At 46.8% G+C, this 22392-nt stretch overlaps 1 protein-coding gene across 1 annotated transcript; it reads right to left on the bottom strand.

The window, feature by feature from the left end:
• Window positions 1–352: 352 nt before the first annotated feature.
• HNRNPL (heterogeneous nuclear ribonucleoprotein L) lies at window positions 353–13325 on the bottom strand. The gene is made up of 13 exons (XM_061596682.1): window positions 13060–13325; window positions 10495–10613; window positions 10134–10371; window positions 9512–9599; window positions 8710–8804; window positions 8004–8076; window positions 4589–4660; window positions 4210–4490; window positions 2907–3028; window positions 2600–2801; window positions 2153–2210; window positions 1746–1841; window positions 353–682 (listed from the first exon to the last, which is right to left on the bottom strand). Exons 1-13 carry the CDS (start codon window positions 13276–13278, stop codon window positions 624–626), a joined length of 1722 nt encoding a protein of 573 aa, XP_061452666.1. The 5' UTR covers window positions 13279–13325; the 3' UTR covers window positions 353–623.
• Window positions 13326–22392: the final 9067 nt, after the last annotated feature.

A 22392-nucleotide genomic window follows, 5' to 3' on the forward strand; every position in this document is an offset into this window, starting at 1 on the left:
AGGTAAAATTAGCATTAGACTGCAGAACAGCTGGACCCTCTGGGAGAGAGTACAATACAGGGCTAATAGCAAGAGTATTCCTGTTTCACTTTTTATTCTTGTAGTCTTTGCTTAAGACACAAAATTCTCAAAAACAGAAAATACAAGCAAGCAAGAGAAGATCTTCAGCCTGTGCCTCCTTCCATGGAACCAAAGGCTGGGGACAATAGAGGCCTAGCAATACAACTCCCCACAGGACATCCCCACCAATACTGCTAATTGTACACCCCTCCTTCCACACTTAAGATTCCTGCTGAGATTTCTAGGAAACTTTACAAGAGCCCAACTGCACCAACAGAGACAACCTCCAGAGTTATTTTCCAAACAGCTTTATTAAGGTGTGCCAAGTAGCACAGGCAGCACAGTATAAGAGTGGGAAAAACATGTCACAAGTACAATAGTTTTAAAATCAGATATTGTCCAAATTCCACAGGGCTTCTCTTCTTCCCTGCTGCAGGCAGCCTCTACTTAAGCTTTTTTTTAAAAAAAAAGGAATGCAGGGTGCTTTGAAAAACAAAAAAACCCACACACACACACAAAGAGTAACGGAGGAAGTCTTCCTTGGTAGGAGCCAAGCAAAACACTTACGAGGCATGCTGAGCTGTTGAGAAGCACAGTTTCAGTGTGTAGGGATACGGACCATCTAGGAGGAAGAGGAAGAAACCAACATTAGAGTCCCTTAGGTGTTATTCATTCTTGTGGCAATATAAGGTATTTCACAGATGGATGAACCAGTTAAAAGGAAAAAGGTTTCAAATAAGTTTCCAAATTTAACATCCCATCACATTTTAGACCATGGATCATGATCTACTAGACTGTGGATCATACCCATGGGTGCACATGCACCCACAGGATTCCAGCTCCCACTGCCAATAGGCTTTAAAGAAGTCTCTTGTGGCTAATGGAAGGCTTTTTTCAAACCTAATTGCAATGTGGGAAAATGCCCCCCAATTTCAATTAGGCTTGGAAAAAAGCATTCCGCTAGTTACAGCAGATTTCTTTCAGGGCTAAATGCAATGAAAGAGGGGCAATTTCAGGAGGGGGTCATAACAGTTTCTCTAATTGCAGATGTGCTAATGGAACGGGCCTCAAAAGGTTGGCAATCCCCAACTTGAGCCAATTTGATGGGACCTTTCTGACCTTAGTCCTTGATGTCTATTTAACTAGGCAAGCAAGAGTATCAATAGACTGAAAAGACGGCTTCCTTCAAAAAAGTGATCTTGTGAGTTCATTACATGTCAAACTCGTTACAAATCAGGGTGAATCCCAAAATGTAGGTCCAGTTCACAATGTTTTCACACAGGCACCTGCCTCATTGCTGCCTTTTCCACACTATCTGGGTGTTTGTTGGCAGTACCACTTTGGGTAGGCCCTAGACCAGGGGTATAGAAACTGGACTTCCAGACAGGCTGGATTCCTAACTCCCTTCCGCTTCAGCCAGAACGGCCAGTGGTCAGGGATGAAGTTTGGTCTGACAGAGGTGTGTGCGCACACAGATTCCCTTCCCCTGGATTCCACCATGACAATATTGAAGGTGTCAGAAGCTTGTGAGCATCTAACTCTCCTTCCCACTTTCTGCCAGCAGCAAGGTTTTGGGGAAAGGGGGCTCACCCATGACTAGTTAATGCCTTTGTTGGGGAAACTGTTCTACTTAAAACGAGACCACAAAAAGAGCCAGAGCAAGATGCAACCACCCTGAGGCTTACTTGGGTTTTTCATCTGGTAATGGTTGAGGAATGCCAGAGTCTCCAGGGCATCACCTTTGGTTTCCCACTCCAGCAAACCAGAGGAGCTCCTTTCACCTGTGAGGACATTAATAAGGAGGACACGGTTGAGCGGTCTCAGACAGCGTGTGCAGGACTGGATCACTGGCTGGTTTGGAGAGCTAAGAAAGGAGGACTACGCTGTTTTCATACCATATGATCTGTAGTCAGTCTTAGTTTTGTCATCTCAAAGGACTGTTAAACACCATATAAGGGCAAAAGCAAGCTATTACAGAGCATCATCTTTTAACTACCTGGCTGGATTCCAGCAGGCTTTTGAGTGCACACCACCCTAAATTCCTGCTTTCCGAGAGGTAGCATTTCGACACTGGAAAACTGCATGTACTTACTTTTCCCCGAAAACACCTTGACTGAAGCTGGTCTCTTTACCCCCAGTTCATCACAAATCTGACAGGAGAAAAAGTAGAAATACAATCCAAGTGTTAAGCCACAAGACGCATCACACACACAGTCTTATGACATGTATGCTCAGTCCTGCACAGTCAAGCCCAGTTTCAAAATTCTAGAGAAGGCAAAAGCTATTCCACAGTCAACACCAAACTAATTTTGTAGGTCTACAGTGCAGTGCCTACAAGGTGATGGGGACATCTCGTAGCCTTGACTATTCTGACAGAACACTTGAGCATTGAAACACAATCCCTTTCTTCCAACCCCCGATGCATTAATCGTGCTATGGAACCAAATACAGAACAAGGCCTGTGATCCATCCAGGCAGCAGGGTAGACCAACTGCTGAATGGTCTTTTCTATGACACTGAGATGGGCCTGAGCTCTTACCTCATAGAAGTTATCTTCTGTCACCTCCAGAGGAGCATTGAAGAAATGAAGCACATTGCTGGGGTGCTGGATCCTGTTCTTGGCTGCTTGCTCTGGGGTTGAAAATCTGTTGTTCCGAGAGCCACTGAAATCCTTGTAGCTGCACGAACCGTCTTCAAGGCCGTAAGACTGGCCAGGCATGATGGCCTGCTGCTTGGAAACGCTGTGTCAAAACAACATGCAGCTTAAGTGCATGCCCACGTTACAGGCAAGGAGCAGCCTTCAAGGACAGAGTGCAGAGTAGAGCCCCAAGGAGAGAAGTACTCACCATACATTCAGCTTTTGATCAAACATGAAGTTATTGTTGAGATGGGTGATTGCTCGGTCCACAGCATAGCCGTCTGCCATCTCCACCATGGCTGCTCCAGGCTTGCTTTTCATAAACTTCACCTAGTAATATGCACACCTTTGTTTAAACACAAAACCTACTGGCACAGATCAATCCCTTTCAAAGACAAAATCCCAAGTGTACAGTACAGCTACAAACTTGCACTCATTTTAATACGCATTACTGCATGGACGCTGGGCTCAGGGCTGCAGCCTGTATATCCTAGATTAGTTCCCCAGTCACCTGCAGGTTTCTTAGCCAATCCCACTCCCATCTTTCCTTTGACCATTGGCTCTTAGAAGGCACACTTGTTAACTGAACTGTGAGAATGAGCTTCTTTATTTAGCAGGCACTTTCCAAATTCAAACCTGTTTTCAAGCTACATCAGAAGTGAGGTTTTGTAATCTTGGCATTCTGGGGACTCTAGTCAACATTCAATGACAGAGAACCTATGAGAAGTCAGTCATCTCAATTCTCTCAAAGGAGTGCCTATTTCTAGGATTCCATTTCTTCCCTAAGTATCAAAAAGCCCCCCCTCTGTCCCTGTAATAAGAGATGGAATCATACTACTGCCACCAAATCTCACACTCGTCAGCGTCAAGTGTCATGTAAACCAGAGTCAGCATTTGGTGGGGCCAACACCCTAGCAGGGGGCTCACTGCCAGCTCTCAAAGCACCCAGATCTTGTTACTCTTCCTTCTTGCTGTTGCTGCCTGCTCATCTGCTCTCCCCAACTGAGTGAGCAGTGACAGGAACTAAGAGGAAAAGCAGCCACCCTTGCTCACCTTGCCCTGCCCAGTGCTCTGGGTGGTGGTGGTGGGTGTGGATTGGTCCTAGAAAGACAGGGCAAGTGGATGGGCAGCATCCAAGGGATGAACAGGAGGAGGTGGGGCTACTGAAAAGATGCAGTACCCAACGGCCACTGGTCCACTGAAAGGCCAAAGCCAAGACACTGAAGAAAGCCAATGCTGTATGTGGCTGCGAGAGTGGCAAAAAGAGTTCAGAGCTAGAGCTCTGTGAAGGGCCTGCTCCAGCGAAGCAGGTCTGACAGGAACTGGGAGAGAGTCTTCCCTCCAGGAAGTCATTTGTGCCTCCAGATCAAGTGGGAAGAGTAATCCACTGCTGCCTAACCTCCACCACTGGAGGACAATCCAGGCGCATTCAGCATGTCTTGAATTGGCAAGCGGAATTGCATCCATCCACCCAACGAAGAGCAAGATCCAGAAGACATCAATTAGCTTACCTTTTCCACATTGCCGTACAGGCAGAAAACATTGAAGACCCTGTCACAGTTCATCTTGGACTGGTCCAAGCCATAAACCATCAGGACTGGACTGTCAGCATGGGGGCCATACTCTGGGGGTGGTGGTGGTGGAGGGGGATGTCCATACTGAGGCCCATAGCGGCTTGGCCCCCTATGGCGGCCACCCACAGGTGGGCCCATCCGCCTCCCTTCATAGTGAGGTGGTGGAGGGCCATAACCTTCATCATGATAGTGCCCATGATAGCCACCATGAGGTCCTCCTGGGAAAGAAGCAAGCATCAGGAACTCAAACAGGTGAGACTAGATACATCTCAGAGCCCATTACTTTGGGCGCTGCAGTTGTGTGCCAGCTTCTTACCATATTCAGCAGGATGGTCCCCAAGGAGAGGAGGCTGTCTCTGCCGCTTATTAGGGTTACCACCTGGTTCACCTATCCAAAAAGAGAAGCTCATTAGAAACATATATGAAAAGTCTGGCAACTGTATTTCTGGGGCACACCTGGTTGCTAGAAGGTCACAAGTCCACCCCATGGCTCTCAAGTTAAATATTTCCAACAACTTGAGAAGGAAATCTGTCTCCAGTCACAGGAAGACAGAAGGTGGTGAAAGGTCAACACATTTTCAAGGGTGCAAACTACACCCAACTCTTCCAATTGTAGACTACTTCCCCACACCCAACACACTCATGCGCTAGGGATCAGGGACAGTAGTTCTGGAAAGGGATATTTAGCATCTTAAAATACTACTGAGAACATACAAATCCAGCTATTTTTTCTAGGATATGCCATTTAAGCAGAACTTTGCAGCTCATTTGACCTACTGCAACTCTACAAATTCAAGATTGGCACAGGTTTGTATTTGGATCCAGTGTACTCCTCAGGACAGTCACTTTTTGGCCTATTTTAAGTTCAGGTTCTGTCATAGCTGGTGTCTCAGAAGATGAACAAGTTACAAAAAAAATGACTGACCGGGCGGGGGGGGGGGAAGAGAAGAGTCAAAGGACTTGACAGTTTTCACTTGACAACAGGAATAAAAAAATAAGCACACCCACCCATCCCCATTCAACTCTAGCAGAGGTAAAGGGATTAATGAGAAGTGTAGGACAAAACAAAGCAAAAAATAAACAAGTCAAGTTAAAACACATAACTGTATACAAGGCAGAAGAATTTAAGCAAACCATACAATTTCATTTTTGCTCTTACAAAAATAAAGGTGTTTTGCAGTTTATTTCGATAGTCATTACAAAGATTGAAAAGGGCTACTTACAGCAGGAGTACACAGTACAATGTCCATTGTCACATACATATTCTGCATTTCTCTTACCATTGGACGCTTCAACAGTGTAAGCACAGTTCTGAAAGATGGCGTCCCATCAAACATACACTGCGACCCTGCGTTACATGGTTTCAGAGTCAAATACAAGTCAAAAGGCACGAAACTGATACAATTTTAAGTAAAAAAATTGTTTTAAATAAAAAAGGGCTCACAGATGTTTTTGTCTTCAGATGGTATCAAGAAAAAAGGACATAACAAAGGTGTAATAATGAGTGTCCCTTCCGTGTTGCATCTCCTGATGTTTTTGTCATGTGCTGTTAACAGGTTTGGTGCTTCTGGCTCTGTGTAGGTCTCCCGTGTGCATGTCTCTCCTCTGTTAATGGAATGTGCCTTGGATCCCAAGTGCCCCCCGGAGCAGAAAGCACCCCCAGTCTCTAGGGAGCTGGGGGCTTTGGGTACTTGGTGTTTTTTTTTTTGTCTGTCTCCGCTTGGCGCTGATAAATGTTGGCAGCTGAGGACTGCAAGAAAAGGAGTGATAAACTGCCCTCCCAAACCAAACCTTGTTGATATGGAGAGCATCCTATGTCTTGGAGGGTCTCTGGGATCTACTCCGTTCTCCGATAAGAGCGCTGGTGCATTTGTCTGAGACCCCTCTGGTCTGTGTTTTCCTAGTTTCTGTGTTACATTCTTGGGTTCAAGGTTTTTTTTTGGTTTGGATTTGTAAGAATGTCGTGGCCTGGTGCGTCTTTCTCTCTCATTCTCTCTCTCTGTCTCACTCTGTGCTTGTAGATGTTTCTTGGATCACGGTGTTGTGTTCTTGATGTAAAAGAAATGAACTCAAATCTGCTGCTTTTCAGGTACATTTTTAAGATGCTGCATGTTTTCTCCAGGCAGAACTAGTGGAAGGTTGGCTTTTTTTCCTACACTGTGTGGTGTTAAAGCATGTGTAGCAGAAGGCAGATCACAGGCAATTCAGGACTTCGACTGCAGTAGCATACGGTTCCCTCAGGGTCATGTGTGAAAGCACTGTTCAAAGCTGGGGAAAGGCCAGGTTAATGCACCTCCTCTTTGCCCAGCCTAAAGACAGGAGAGCCAGGAGGCAGCTAACTGAACTGCACAGCCCTGCCAACTAGCCACTGCCAATCTGCACATCTTCTAGTTATGTACCTTGGAGGAGAAAGTGAGTCATGTTCATGTCAAGTCATGTAATGCCATTGCTTGCTTTGCTATGGGGTGGGGTCAAAAGTGACCTCTGTCAGACCCTTTGGTCAACAGACTCCCCCGCCACTGCTTTTCGGCAGCACTCGGTGATCACCACATCCATGGAAGAATGCAGCACGACCCCAAAGTTTTACGGGCACACACATCCAGTTTTTAAGCCAATTTAATGTATATGTGTAAATTACACTGTTTGTAGCGTCACACACAAAATGACAGCATCACCTTTGTGCGTAAGCCGCTGAAACAGGTGGGTCAGACAGACCTTCCATCCCTATCAGCTTCAGAAACTAAGATAGTGCACTCCAGCTAATTGTGGGCTGATCTGGAGCATGTCAAGTTTAACTTGGTCCCCATCCTTATTGTCTTGTTCAAGCAAAGGACATTTGAGGCCACCAGTTGAAGGGCCACATTCCTCACCCCAAAAATATGTGGGGGCTGCATGCACAGATTTCTCTGAAGCCTGGGCAAAGCCCCCTTCCTTCATCAGTATTGTGCTACATGGACAGGCCAGTGCCAACCCCCCACCCATGGAATAGCAGGTGCTGGATCAAGCCATTTTGACACTCCTGCTTTCAACAACACACCTTGTTTTTCAAACAGATGAAGACAGCCATCCCCAGAAGTGGTACCTCCAGGATCAAGCGCTTCCTTAAAGTCCAGTTTGCAAAATAATCTTAGGAAGGCCAGTTCTTCATCCTGGTTCGTACCTTAGACAGGCTCCATACTTGTCCTGAAGTTCAACTTCAAGAGTCACTCCCTTTTTAACTCTGCATCACTTTCCCAATGTTGTATTCCAGTTTTTGAGTACTGTCACAAGTAGACTAGAGACTATTCTAGACAAGGCAGGGAACGGAACTAAAGGCGGAGCTGGAAGGACTGGCACTGTGACTCTAGCTTGGTCACGTGTCCCTCCCTATCCTGGGTGATGGAGGTCAACCCACAGCTCTTCTGGAGGTTTTCTGCAGGCCAATCATGAAAGATGACACTTCTGCCAACAACTCCCTTCGACAATGTCACTGCCTACACCCACTTGTCTTAAAGAGTCTTATTAGGCTTTCCTACGGATGCTCTGGCAGCCCAAAAAAGTCCCACCAAAAACAAACAAACAAAAACCTGAGTCAAAGCATCGCTGTATTAGCTTGAGACTTCCAAAACCAGCCACAATGCTAGACAGCAGGCAAATGGCATTACATCACACAAATCAGATATATGGAGTGTGCTACTCAAAGGGGAAGGCAAGGGTTCGTGTGTGGCTTCAAAGCAGGCTAGCAAGGTTACCTTGTCCACTGAGGTTGGGGTTGGTGTAGTCCCACGTGTCTTGGTCATTCTTGAACACATTCAGGCGGGTAGGCTAAGGGGGGAAAAATACAACCATACAAAAGTAATGCAGGAGATCCAATTATGTGGCTAACTCTTGGCTGTGCTTCTTCCAAATGCTTTTTTTGCACTGACTGTTGAGCTGTCCAGTCATGCAATACAGTGCACATGCTAGGCCACACCAGCAATCCATCCAGCACATTCTATGAGCCACAATTAAGGTACATATTGACCCAACTTTCACCCACAGTATCTGGCAGTCAGGCTGCTGTACTTTTCCCTGCTGGAAGTAACAGCCAATACGGCTATTCCCCCATCTAGTTGCGTCTTATTCGGTAGCGGCCACAACAGTGTTGTAGCAACATGAATGCAAGCAGTAGCACAAATGGGTATGGATAAGGAAAGGAAGTGTTTTGTGAGAGAAATTGGGAGGACGGAAAAACTCATGTCGTAGAATACTGTGACCAGCCTCAAGACCTAGAACAGGGAGTACGTATCTGAACTGGGGTGTGTGTGCTTAAGACACCTATTTGATGGCAAGAGAAATATCTCTTTCTGCAAGTCCTTTCAGATTAATCAAGCCAGCATCCAATTGCTTGCTTACAGTAGGAGCGCACAGAAGATCCTTCCGTGGGCACAGAGCGCCGTCCTCCACAGAAACACTCACCTTTGCATACTCAATCTTCAGAGTGCAGCATCCGGAGTAAATGTCAGCCCCATTCAGAGAAGCTTTTGCCCTTTGAGCACTCTGCACAGAGTCAAATGTTTGCAGTGTTAAGGAAGCCTTGGGAAAAAATTGGGGCAGTTCTCTGACCACGTGAAAGACTGAATGCTTCCAACTCTTAAGTTCTTGTTATTGGGACCTTTCGGAAGCAACATGTTTATTCGATGATTAAGGATGCCTTCCCTTCCATGTCCATCATCTCATCTGTCCAACGTGATACAGCATACTTTCAGCACTAAACCCATCCCACTGAAACTGTAAATGCCTCTTATCTTTTATTGTAGAGTTTGCTCTTTCAGGGCAGCGGTGGAGACCCATGGATTGTAACCACTGTGATCAGGTAATCAGGTGAGGACCAAGTTAACAAGCCTGCCACAGCATTCTGCCAATTCCCAAGCTGGCTCCAGGCCTTGACCAAAGACAGTGGCTGAAACAGGAAGCAGGGATTTTTAAACCTATGCTGTCACCGTAGACCATCAATGCAGTCAACAAAATAGAAGTAACTGCCTTTTGAAAGGCTGAGACCACTCATTCAAACTCAAATGATGATAGGATGTTAATCATCTTTCCTCATACTACTAGCCTTTGCTCTCAATCTACATAGCAAATACAGATTAAAAAAATGAGAAGGCAGATAAAAGCAAATCTCCCCTTACCCAGGATGTAAGGCCCTCTGTTTGCCTTATTCAAGGACCAACTTGGTCCAATTGCTACAAGCTTCTCAGCCACCAGGAAAAAAAAGGATATTCCACCATAGCCTGGACCCCATTCTTTCGGAAGATAACAATCCGCTGCACTGGGCCACATGGGTTGCAGATGGTATACAGCACATCCTGTGAAGGGGGTACAAGAGAACATAAAAAGTACATACTTAAAGAAGCACCCCCCACTATCTCCTAGCAGAGGGATGGGGAACCTGCAGTCCTCCAGATGTTGTTAGTCTACAACTCCCATAATCTCCAATCATTGGCTCTACTGGTCAAGGCTAATGGGAGCTGGACTCCAACATCACTGAGAAGACCAGAGGTTCCCCATCCCTGTCCTAGTACCTTTGACTTTACAAGACTCCATTTGTACCTCTCATTTAAGCAAGGCAACAAACCAATCTACGCTGCTTCAAAGGCATTGAAGCACACTGCTGTCGCTGCCACCCTTCCTTGAATCCAAGCAAGTTCTTTTGTGCAATTAGATGGACTTGCAAGGATGCTTATTATCCTGGCAGCTATATTTTATCTGCATTCATCTCCATTGTGTCTGAAACAAGCCCTGGGGCTCCAACAAAGACATGGACTATTGTGTGCTCAAATGCTAGGCACACATTCTGGCTCAGCAGATGCAGCTCGAGAAGCATCGCTTACACACCGTACCGTTGTAATGGAGTAGATGGGGTTCAGGATGGTGAAGAGAAGAACATTGTTGACTCCCCTAGAATCATCTGAGTCACCGGGGCGGGATATCTTTTGGCTTGTGGAATAGTTGACAAAGGCTGGGTGCCCAGCGATGTAGATCTGGTTGTCAGCTGCGTAGTTCACAGCATTGCAGGCTCCCAGAATATCCTCAAACTCCACCAGAGCCTGCCTCTTTTTGGGCATCACCACCACGTAACTTGAGGGAAGAAAAGGAACAACACTGCTTACACTGCCGAAGCAGTCAATGGTACATAGTCAAACAAACGTTCAACCACCCTCCATTCCATCTCCTTGGATGCCTCATTTGCCCACTCCTAACCTTATAGGGCCAAATTCCTGCAGGGCCTCCACAAGATCAGCTTCCACAACGCCATCAATCAGGCCCCTGATATGGACAACAGGGGAAGCAGCTGGCTTGTGGGGATCATCGTAGTTCTCCTGGAAGAGATGGAAGACCATACTGAGAAAACCACTTGATTCGCTCCAGCTGCAAATGCAGCACAGCCACTTCCACAAAGGGTAGTTCTCTGCTACTGAGATCTGTAGCAGTTTAGTCTACCTCCACTGCTTCACAAGGAAGAACTCAAGTTTACTCCGTGGAGTAACTGAACATTAAGGAAAACTCCTTTTACTAACTTGACTCTCCTTCTCAATTTTAAAAGCCTCCTAGCTACACCAAGGCATTTCATTTTTTACCATTTACATTTAGTAAGAGCAGGCTCCATATAGAATAGAAAAAGAAAATGGCTCCAGTTCAATACCATAAAGTCACTGCCACCCTGCGAGAATTACCCCTCTCAATGACAAGTAAACCTGAAGATGCAACCTAGAGTTTTTAAAAAAATAGTCTTGCCAGTCAAATTGGGCAGAAATAACAAAGTTGCCCAGGGGCAGCTGGAGAAGTAACTGACAAGACACATAAATGTTGTAAGAACACTAAAAAACAGCTCAACAATTATTTTCCCTAGAGAAATTAAGATTCATGCCTTCATCATTCTAGAGGCTAATTTTTGCAAAGAGCCCATTTCCTAGACTGGTCTTTTTCACACTATCTTGCAAATGATTTTAACAAAATTCTTCCTATTCTCATCTGGATATGCCGACAATAGCAGCTACCCTTCTCAGGCCATCATTATTTATCACCTTTCACAAGCCAAGGAAATTCCTCCCACAGCAATCCACATTGGTAACAAGAGACAAGGAGGTCCAATAGCTGTCTCTAGAACCTGGATATCTAACCCTTAGTTTGAAGGCCTGATCCCAACCATTCCCCCCATTTTGGTGGCAGTGACAGTAGTGACAGTGTTGGGATGGTTGAGCCCAACAGCATGATGTGAATGATGACAGCTCATCAAGCCATCATTTGAAGAATGGAGAGGGGACACCAACCATCCAGAGATGATCTGTACTGATCATCTGAGGGAGCTATGCACTTTTATGAGTGTCTACCTGTGTATGCAAGTGTAGGGTGACCTCAGCCACCACAGGTATGTGGTCCCACAGGGTTGCTAGGAGTGAACGTGGCCTTTTGGCTAAAAAAGGTTGGCTCGTTCAGGCCTAGAGACAGTTATCAACACTTGTCATCATCTGTGGGTCCTTGACCGCTTTGCGCTTGTGATACCACCATGTTAGCATTGCGCAGCCCTAACCACCCAAGGAAACTAAAGAACAGCATTTGCTCCGCACCTCGTGCAGCGTGTGGGGTGAGGAGGAGGGCGTTCTTCCCAGGTTTAGCCACCGTTATCATGATCACATTTTATTCCCTCCCCACCCACAGGTTTTTTTTAAAAGTTTTGCTTTTGTGGCTGTTACAAGAGCAAATTTAGAAGTAATAATAATAGGATCAACTTTAGGGTTCAATAGGGTTTTATTAGCAACCTATTGTATTGTATTTATTCTGTATTTATATTGTTTTATTAATTTTAATGTGTATGTCGCCTAGAGTGGCTTCGGCCAGATAGGCGACACAAAAATTAAATTTTACTTTACTTTACCTCAGTATTTATGATTTATAGTCTACAGAAAGTTCTCCCTTCCCAAAAATATCTGACTCTACTTGACCCCGTATCATAGCCTCTTTAGCCTCCTCCAAAACTTAACTTCACATTCTCAGTCCCTTTACCCTCTCCACTACACACTATTCCTTATTCTTACTTCCCCATTCTCCATCTGCCCCTCCAAAGGTTTTGCACTTCCTGCCCCTCAGCCCCATTATAAAACCTGTAAATGCCAGCCTGCAGGATCTGAGCAAAGAGCCCTGCTGCACGTGCTGGCCAGGATTGATACGAGTTAATTAAAACATTAACATGTTTTAATATGTTTTGGGAGATCCTTTGATTTCATAACGTTTTAAAGCCTTTTGTTTTTAAGATGTTTCAGAGCGTTTTTGCGTGGACTCTTTCTAGAAAGAAAGGGCGGGTGTATATTTAAAATAAACAAATAAATAAACATTCCTTCTTTCCAACGGCGGCCGCCGCCACATCTTCGAAACAAATTGGAACTCTCCCGCCCGGTCCGTTAGGTTAGGCGATGTTAGGGAGTATGAGGCCAACAGCTTTTTTTTTTAATTGACGGCCTTTTGTTTCCTTGAGAAGGCGCCGTTAGGCACGCGGACGGGCGGCGCCCGAGGCGGACAACCGTTGGCCGGTAGACTGCTCCTCTCCAGCAGCCGTCAGGGCCAATTAAGGCGGACTGCTCCCGCGCATGGAGGTTCTACTCAAGCGGCCATTAGGGCCGCCATTCGCCTCGTGATCCCAATGAAGGCCGGCTTTATGCGTCTCTCTCTTTCTTTACTGTTTTCACACCTACGTTCTTCTCTCTCAGCCCATCCTCTTGTCGCCTTCCTCCCCCTCAGGGCCTCCCCGCCTCCGTCCTCCACTCTCACCCCGCCTCCGCCGGCCGCTCCCCCCGGCCCGTGATCCGCGTTTTCCGTTTTCTGGCGTTTCGGAGCGCGGCCGCCGTCGGGGCCTCCCCCGTAATAGCGGCCCGAGCCGCCGCCTCCGCCGCCGCCTCCGCCAGCCATCTTCACCATGTCTCCGCCGCGTCCCGAGCCACCGCCGCCACCCTCGCCGCTCTGCGAACCTCGCCACCTCCGCCGCGACATGGCGCCCGCACTACACCAACCCACCCTCGCTACCACCTTAGGCACGCCTCTATTGGGCTCGCCTCCCGTCACTCTGCAGGATCACAGTGCTCATTGGATCGAGGCACGACCTTACCTACCTGAGTCCCGCCCTCCGCCGCCATTGGATATAGTGTCTCCCGCCTGCCGATCTGATTCGCGTTTGTATCTGCTTATCAAGTTTCTTGGCATATTCGGTTGGGCGGTAGCAACGTCCATCTGCCCAGTCTTCAATTTAATTGGATAAAATAGACGTCTCTCCAGTCGGCATCCCGCCCTTACCGCATTGCCTCTCATGGACCTCCCTCCTTCTTCTCCAGAAAACCGTTGGCTCCCCGAAAACGCTGCAGTTTGCTCCTGTGTTCTTATTGGCAATTTGAAATATCCATCATAATAATGCTAAGCCTTGATTGGGTCCAATCTCAAAGAAAACACCCTTGCTCAAACTTATTCCTATAAGGGAACTCATTGTTTCTTTGTATGAATTTTATTGGGGAGGTTTTGTGTCTGTCACCGTGGTCGCTGAAATCCATTGGATGCAAGGCCCATGGTCTTTATTTTAATTGACAAATGAGAGTTCAGTTTCCCTCCCTTCTTCCCTCCTGAGTTTGAGCCAATGAAATAAAACGAGAAGGGTCTCTCTTTCTCTCTCTCCCCAAAAGGCCTTTTCTAATAGTCTCTGCACCAGCACCTCCAACCGATGAAAAGGCAAAGGATCATGGGAACTGACCCGGATTTTGGCCAAGAAAGCCAATAGGCTTCTGGTCTGAATGAAGTCTAACTGGAAAAGATTGCAGGAGGTGCTCTGCGCTTTAGTCAAGAGACTATTGAGCTAGTCTCGCCCTAGTTAAGTTGCAAAGGCTCATGGGAGTTGCCTTGTATTTTGGGTAAGTGAGCCAATGAGCTTTTGGGCTGGCTAAAGCCCAACTGCAAAGGATTCTGGGAGCTGCCCAGCACTTTGCTCCAGGAAACCAATGGGCTTCTGGCCTGATGCGGGGACTATTTAGCTAGAACCTGATAAAGTTCCAAAGGATCATGGGAGCACCCCTGCACTTTGGCTAAGGGAGTTAATGGATTTCTTGCCTGGCTGAAGCCCAACTGCAAAGGATTAACACAGGGGTTGCCAATGTTGTTCGACCCATGGGCCCATTTGCTGACTACAGAAAATTATTGTGGGCACCACAGGCATATCAAACCAAGCACACACCACAGCCTATTCTATTGGCTAAAACAGAATGCTGCTTTCAAGTCTAATTTCAGCAGGGGGAGGAGAGCCTGTGGATGCCAGGAAAGGCCTCTGTGGGCACATGTGTGCCTGCAGACTCCACTTTAGCGACTCCTGGATTTAAGAGATGTGCCCAGCACTTTGACAAAAAAACTCAGTAGGCTTGTGGCCTGGGTGAAGCCCAACCGCAAAGGATCATGGGAGGTGTTCTAGGCTTTGGTTAAGGTTAATGGGCTTCTGGACCTAGTGGGACCTACAGAAGCCCCAAGTGCGCTTAGTAACTGAGTTGAGGTATGGCAAACAGTGTCAAGTGTAAACTGGGCATGATGATTATTAGATTTGGAAGCAGGAGGTACATGCCTGTGCAAAACTGGAAGACTGTAGACAGAAGTAACATAAAAAGTCTGTAGCTGAATTCAGGCTGTGGCTGCAAAAGATGCAAAGGGAGATGCTTTCTTGAACGTGCCTGTATCTGAAGCCATATAACATTAGGCCTGGCTGCCCGGGAAATGCAGGCATGGTTAGCCCAAAACGACCCACAGGCTAGGTGTTATCCACCACTTGTCTAGCAAAATGTAAATGTACTGCCTTCAAGTCGATTCCGACTTATGACGACCCTACGAATAGGGTTTTCATGAGGCTGAGAGGCAGTGACTGGCCCAAGGTAGCAACCTGCTACCTGAATTTACTTTATTCTTTCTTTCCCATCCCTTCTGTTCAGACTGTAAGCTGAAAAGTGGTCAGGGCCTACTTTTTTTGTTTTAATCTCTGTGTAGTGCTTGGAAGAATTTACATGCTTTATAAATAACAATACCGTATGCCATATTGTCCATGTTTACAATACACAAGTGTGTGTGTGGTGGGAAACTGCAGGCTTTGGCGGCCAAATGTGGCCCTCCAGGCCTCTCAATCTGGCCCTTGGGACTCTCCCCCTGGTCACACACCCTCCCACCAGGCCACACCCCACACCGGCACTACTTCATACCCTCCTTGAGTGCTTTTGCCTGGCTGGAATGTCTTCTTGATCTCTGAGGATGCTTTTGGTTGCCTGGATGGAGGAGAGCAAGGGGTGTGTGCAGAAAGAAGACTACTGTACAAAGGCAAGATTTATACACTTGCTGCCCCCCCTCCAGTGCTGGCGCATGGCTCCTGGAAGGCCACCTAGCTGAGAATGTGGCCTTCTGTCTAGTAAGGTTCCTCAGTCCTTACTGGAGACAGTAAGAGAAGCCAGAAGTCGAAATCCTCGTTTTGTCTGGTTATAATAATAATAATAATAATAAAATTTTATTTATGAGTCGCCTATCTGGCCAAATTAACGGCCACTCTAGGCGACGTACATTTACATGGTAAAGTACAATAAGAATCAATAAAACCACAACAATAATTAATATACCGGTATTAAAAGCAACCCACCCCAGATATCCCATAGGCCTGCCTGAACAGCCAGGTCTTCAAGGCCCGGCGGAAACCTATCAGGGAAGGGGCATGGCGAAGGTCAAAAGGAAGGGAATTCCAGAGGGTGGGGGCCACAATCGAAAATGCCCTCTCTCTGGTCCGCACCAGCCTCGCTATCTTAACTGGTGGGACCGAGAGAAGGTCTTGTGTGGCTGATCTCGTCAGGCGGCATACTTGGTGATGCTGGAGGCGCTCCTTCAGATAAACTGGGCCAAAACCGTATAGGGCTTTAAAGGTCAACACCAACACTTTGAATTGGGCCTGGTAAACAACTGGTAGCCAGTGTAGATCTACTAACACCGGAGTGATATGATCACGGCGGCAGCAGTTCTGCCCTTATTCCCCCATCTGCCCTGATTCTGAAGGTGCTCCCAGCTAAGGGAGGCTGGTCAAAGTCCTGTTCTGGAGAGCTGGAGAGAAAGGAGGCGAGAGAAAATGGCAGAGAAGCCCGGCACGTGCTGAGCAAGGTCAAAGACCTTCCCTGCGAACCACCCCTCACTTTGCATGGGGCATTTATGAACTGCGGTGGGGGCAGGGAGTTGATCTTTGGGGATGTGTCCAGATAGCCCTTTGCGGCCACACAGAGGGCCCGGACAACTGTCAATAACAGTTACTGTGTCTCTGGACTAGGATTTATAGAGATTGCTCAGCAGTTTAATAGCAGATTACTATGCAGTCAAAAGGATTACTCAGCGAAATGAGGCAGCACAGCCTGTTCTACTGTGGCTATTTTGGGCACAACCTCTCCCATCTCCACTATGGGAGAAAGAGCAACTTGCTTCCCCCCCCCCCCACACACAAGCTTTGCCAGACTAGTGCTGAAGGATGGAATGGGAATTTAAGCCAAGTACCCACCCATATGCTTTTGTAGAATTCCTGAGGCTTCTTCCCTCAATTCTCTAGTTTCCTTTCCCTGAGTTTCTACAGAATTCTGGCAGCATTAGGAGGCAAGATCTTTCAGAAGCAGGGTGGTTTGGAGTACTACTGCTAAAGATCGTCAGAATCTATGAAGGCGTGCAGAGTGCAGGCCATGCTCTATTAAAAACCAGAGCAGGGACTTCAGAAATAAATATTAGTAATAATGCTTTCAATCCTATCTAGAGAAAGCAGAGCTTGCCTCAGTTACCCATGCACCAGTAATATCCAGGCTAGACTACTGTAATGCACTCTGTGTGGGGCTGCCTTTAAACAACCTGGATACTTTTAACTGATATAGAATGTGGCCACTGGTTGGAGTCAAGCAGTCAGAACATACTATACTAATATTGTATCAGGTACACTGGTTGCCAGTGCATCTGTGTCCTTCAAAATGCTGGTGATGACCTTTAAAGCCCTGAGCAGTTTGAAGCTGGAATATTTTAAGACTGTCTGCACCTATATCAGCCTATCCTTACTATAAAATTTACCTCAGAGGCCCTGTTGTGGTGCCCGCCTGTAATTCAGTTGGTGGTAATGCAGAACAGGGCCCTTTTAGCAATGGCCCCACAGCGATGGACTTTTAAACAGGACTTTTACTATGGCCTTTATTGGCTAACTATGACTTGGACTATATATTATTGTCATCTGGCTCTGAAATATTCTAGTTTTATTGCAAGGGTAGGAACCTTTGGCTCTCCTGATCAATTCCCACCATCCCTGGCTACCAGCCATGCTTTGCTGGGGATGAAGGGAGTTGTAGTGCAGCAACATCTGGAGGGCCAAATGTTCCCCATGTATGTTTTGTACCGGTTTGAATATTGTTTTGAAGAAAAGTTGTTTTTAAATGATTTAATGTATTCTTATTGTGTACGGGTTCATATATAACAGAAATGGAGAATATCAGGCCCAGGGATGAAATCTGGCTCTCCAAGCCTGTCTGTCTGTCTGGCCGTCAAGTCCCTCCCAAGCCACACTCCACACCAGCCCTGCTTTGCAACCTCTCCGAGTGTTTTTTCCTAACGTCCCCTTGAACTAATGCTTCTTGCTTGCTTGTCTGGATGGAAAGGGATGTGTCGAGTGTGAAGAAACTAACCCTATTGCACATTTGCTGCTCTGCTCACTTTTGTTACCTGGCCCCTAGGAGGTTACCTAGAAAGGGAATCTGGCCTTTTGAGCTGAAGAGGCTGTACAGATCCACTAAATACATTCCTATGAAAGCACTGCTAGGTTGGCTAGTATCATTATCGTCAGTCCCCTTTTGTAGATGGGGAAGTGAGCCGGAGAGCACCTTGACTTCCCTGAGGACAACTGGTGAGTTTCTGGCAAAGTTGAGATTTGAATACTCTGTAAGTCCCCCGGATCCTCTTGCATGTTGACTCAGCATCTCTCACACAAGCATGCACAAGACTGCGGACTTTGGCGCCATGATTTGCTCCACTGCCTTCCCAGCAACCTGATTCCTGCCACAATGAGGCAATGCCTGGCTACAAATTCTAATTGCCCTCTTATGTTGATGTTTGAATGGAGGGGTCCCAGCGTGTCTCATACTGGCACTGTCTGTATTTGGTTACAGAGGAAGCTGTGTTATACTGGATCCAGACCACTGCTTTGTCTAGCTCAGTACAGCCTTTGCCAACCTGGTGCCCATCAGCTGTTTTGGTCTGCAACTCCTGTCAGCCCTAGCTAGCCCATGCTGGCTGGGGCTGATGGGAGTTGTAGTCCAAAACACCTGCAAGGCACCAGGTTTGTGAAGGCCGGTCTATGCTGACTGGCTCTCCAGAACATTCCCAGCCCTACCTGGAGATGGTGGGGATTGAAACTGGGGCCTTCTGCATTCAAAGCAGATGTTCTACCATTGAATTAGGATCCTTCTACCAGAGCTTGGAAAAGTTACTTTTTTAAAACTACAACTCCCATCAGCCCCAGCCAGCATGGCCACTGGATTGGGCTGATAGGAGTTGTAGTTCAAAAAAGTAACTTTTCCAAGCTCTGCCTTCAACAAGCCCCCTCCTGTGAGGATTCTAACTGCCATCAAGTGAGCTGTCTGAGGGAAGAACTATGTGGCAGGAACTGCCCTGACTTCCTGGCCTGGGCATTGTCATCAGTTCCGCTTCTGGATCCGATCGGGGGTGAGCAGAAGAATAGGCTTCTGGGGAGGGACTGCTTGATCAAGGCCAGAATGACCACTGACATTGGCTGGAACTTCATGAACAATTAACTTTAAGAACTTGAGCTTTGCTTTTTCCTCCTCCCTCACATTCCTTTTTCCTCTTATGTCATGTCTTTTTTTCCCTTTTGTGAGCATGGCAAGGACTGCCTTTGATTTTTGTAAGCTACTCTTGAGAGCCATTTTGGCTAAAGGGCGGGGTATAAATGCAAGCAATAGATAAATAAAAGCTGATTTGCTGCTCTAACTACCAGCAAAAGGCAAGCAGAGTGTTCTGCCATAAAGAAGCAGGAATAGAGTAAGGGACTTGTGGAAAGGAGATGGCAGGCTGCCTCTCTCAGTTTCAGCCCACTGTTTCCAACACGGTTTTCAAAGGCACTAGGTTGTGAAAAAGTCTTTTTAAACTCCAGATAGGATATGAGTGAACAACAACAAAAGAAGAGATTGTGTGTGTGCATGTGTGGAGGGGGTCTGTTTTGGTAACAGCTGCAGGCCTGGACAGCTGTCTCTGAATCCCATAGTTAGTGTGAGACTTTTGTAGCTCTGCCCTGGTCTTTACAAACTGTCTGTTAAGAGCGAGATCTCTCGGGCTTAGTGGTTAAAAGGGGAGGAAGCCCTGAAACTCTCAGCTGACCCTGTTAGCGCTGAAAGCCAGTGACTTGCGTCAAACTTTCCGCCGCTCTCGCCCTTCTTCTGGCTGCCCAGGAGTCTCATCTGCTGTTCCATATCGCAGTCAGCTATTATTCATGTAGCAGGATTTAGGACTGGAGGGTTATCTGTAAAACCTCCCTGTTCCGAATCTGGAGTAAACTATGCAGTATAGAGTGTACTCTTGATTTTCATTCAGTCTTTGCTCAGCTATTCAAGGAACATGTGCATTTCAGCATTTCCCAAACTTCTGATAGTAGAAGCATACCTTTTTTCTTCTTCCTGGATTAAAATTGGAGGCACAGTCCATCTATACACAAAAAGGTGTTTCCTGTTACATTCTGAAAATATAACAAATACCGTCCACAGAGGAACCAAGCCTTTGAGTTGCTAATCAGGTCATGCTTCCACAGAGGGCATGCATGTTCAGTGCAGTGAAATGAACTGCCCCCAGAGGCAGCTGATGTTGAAGGAAATGAAGCTGGAGCACTAAAGCATACAGAGATGCAGCAGGCACACTCCTCTGAGTGTAGGGCACGTCTGCTTTTGTCCAGATTCAAGGTATTGGGAGCAGAGCTTGGAAAAGTTACTTTTTTGAACTACAACTCCCATCAGCCCCAGCCAGCATGGCCACTGGATTGGGCTGATTGGTTTCTGAAAACCAGTTGCCGGAAGCCTCAGGAGGGGAGAGTGTTCTTGCACTCGGGTCCTGCTTGCGGGCTTTCCCCAGGCACCTGGTTGGCCACTGTGAGAACAGGATGCTGGACTAGATGGGCCACTGGCCTGATCCAGCAGGCTCTTCTTATGTTCTTATGTTCTTTTCCAAGTGCTGATTGGGAGTGACTGGAGGCTCTGCTGCAGCGACAGCAGAATTTCCTAGTTCCAGAGCTGGCTGACTTGAAGGATACAATCCTAGAGCAGTAATTCACCCATAGATGCACAAAGCAGCCTCCTCCAAGGGCAAATAATTCTGCTGCTTCTCTGTACCAGAGGTGACTGAGCTAACCATACCCAACTCAGACATGGGGTAGAATGCCTCACCCCAGAAGGGGCCGACTGGAAGGAGTCCAAGCAAAGTAGAGGAGCGAACAGAACAAAAAGGAGGCCCCAGTGAGCCTTTATTTGATTTTATATCACTGCACACTAGTTTGTCTCAGCCCCAAGTGTGGGAGTTATTTAGATCACAACCTCTTGTACACTGTTGCATAGGAGTAGATCCCAGTGAGCACAGTGGGGCTTTATTACCGAGTAAACAGTCAGAGAAGATTGCTGTGTTAGTCCAATCAGTTGCTTCCATGTCTTATAGTCAGAAAGGTAGGGGGAAGCCATTTGTGCTCAGAGTTTTGGAGAAAGTTGAAACAAAAAGACAACTCCACTGTCTTGACTATGCCATGAACACGTAGGAGTCCTCCCTCAACTCCCAGGCAAATCACACACAAAAAACCTATGAATGCACCTGCCCACTTCTGCTACCCATTGGTGTCCTGAAAAAAACTTCTGTAAAGATTCCTTTCCTGGTCGCCTAGAGGCGATTCCAATTCTCCACCCAGACAAGCAGGTATTCACATCTCTGACTCACACAGATACAGCTTAAGGATCACAAACCTGGAACACATGAATTCCGTAAATTAATTAAATGTTCCAAGTTGGATTAGCCAACCCGAAGACCCTTTCTCTATTGAAGATCTGGGGCCACAAAGACCCTTCTGAGCACAGACTTCCCCTGCAGGAGGGTACCAGCCTTTGCAAAGCAGCGGATGTGGGCAGAAATCTCAGTGCCGATGCAGGTGTTAAGTCGCTTTGCCAGGTTGAAGGCTGCAGTGTTTCCAAACCTCTCGAGTGGGGCAGGCTGTTCCCTCCCCCCCACTTCCATTCTGAGCTGATCCCTGGCACGGTGCTCTGCACTCCACTTTGCAGCCCCCTCTGCAAGTTCAAAGATTAGCTGACTGAGCAAACTTAATGTCAGGAAGGGTAAGCAGTTCATGCTTTGATGGCCAGTGGAACATTAACTGCAGTTAACCTGTTTGGCTGCTTTTTGGGGCCACCAGTCTCAACAAATAGTGGAACGCACTCACCTTGTTGAATGCAAGTCTGTTCAGAGGCAGATTACAGGGCCACGGACTCCACCCTGGCCAACGTCTCTCGGGGATTCAGAGATTAATCCAGGAGCGTGCTTTATTTTCCCACATCCTGCTTGTTCCATTTTAAACTGGGAATGCTAATTACATGGCCTATGTAAAGCACTTTTTCCAGTGTGCAAAGCTCTTTGCATAGATTAGCTCAATAGCCCTGCAAGGTAGACTAGCATTAGTATCCTCATAGTGCAGTAGAGAAAGGTTTGCCTAAAAACATCACATCAGGTCATGCTTGGGGTGACGTTTGACCTAAGGACCTAAAGACGTGCTCCTTCCCCAGTGCAACAGTCCTGCAGAACAGGAGGACACTGTTATCCACATATTGCAGGTGGAGGATCCGAGAGAGAATTTTGAGCTTGGAAAAGTTACTTTTTTGAACTACAACTCCCATCAGCCCCAGCCAGCATGGCCACTGGATTAAGTCTTCCTCCCAGCAGGAGCCCAGGGCGGCAAACAAAAACGCTAAGAACACTTTAAAACATCATAAAAACAGACCTTAAAATACATTAAAACAAAACGTTAAAAACATTTTTTAAAAAAGCTTTAAA

Source organism: Rhineura floridana, chromosome 15 (genome assembly GCF_030035675.1).
Source record: "Rhineura floridana isolate rRhiFlo1 chromosome 15, rRhiFlo1.hap2, whole genome shotgun sequence".
Classification (NCBI taxonomy): Eukaryota; Metazoa; Chordata; class Lepidosauria; order Squamata; family Rhineuridae; genus Rhineura; species Rhineura floridana.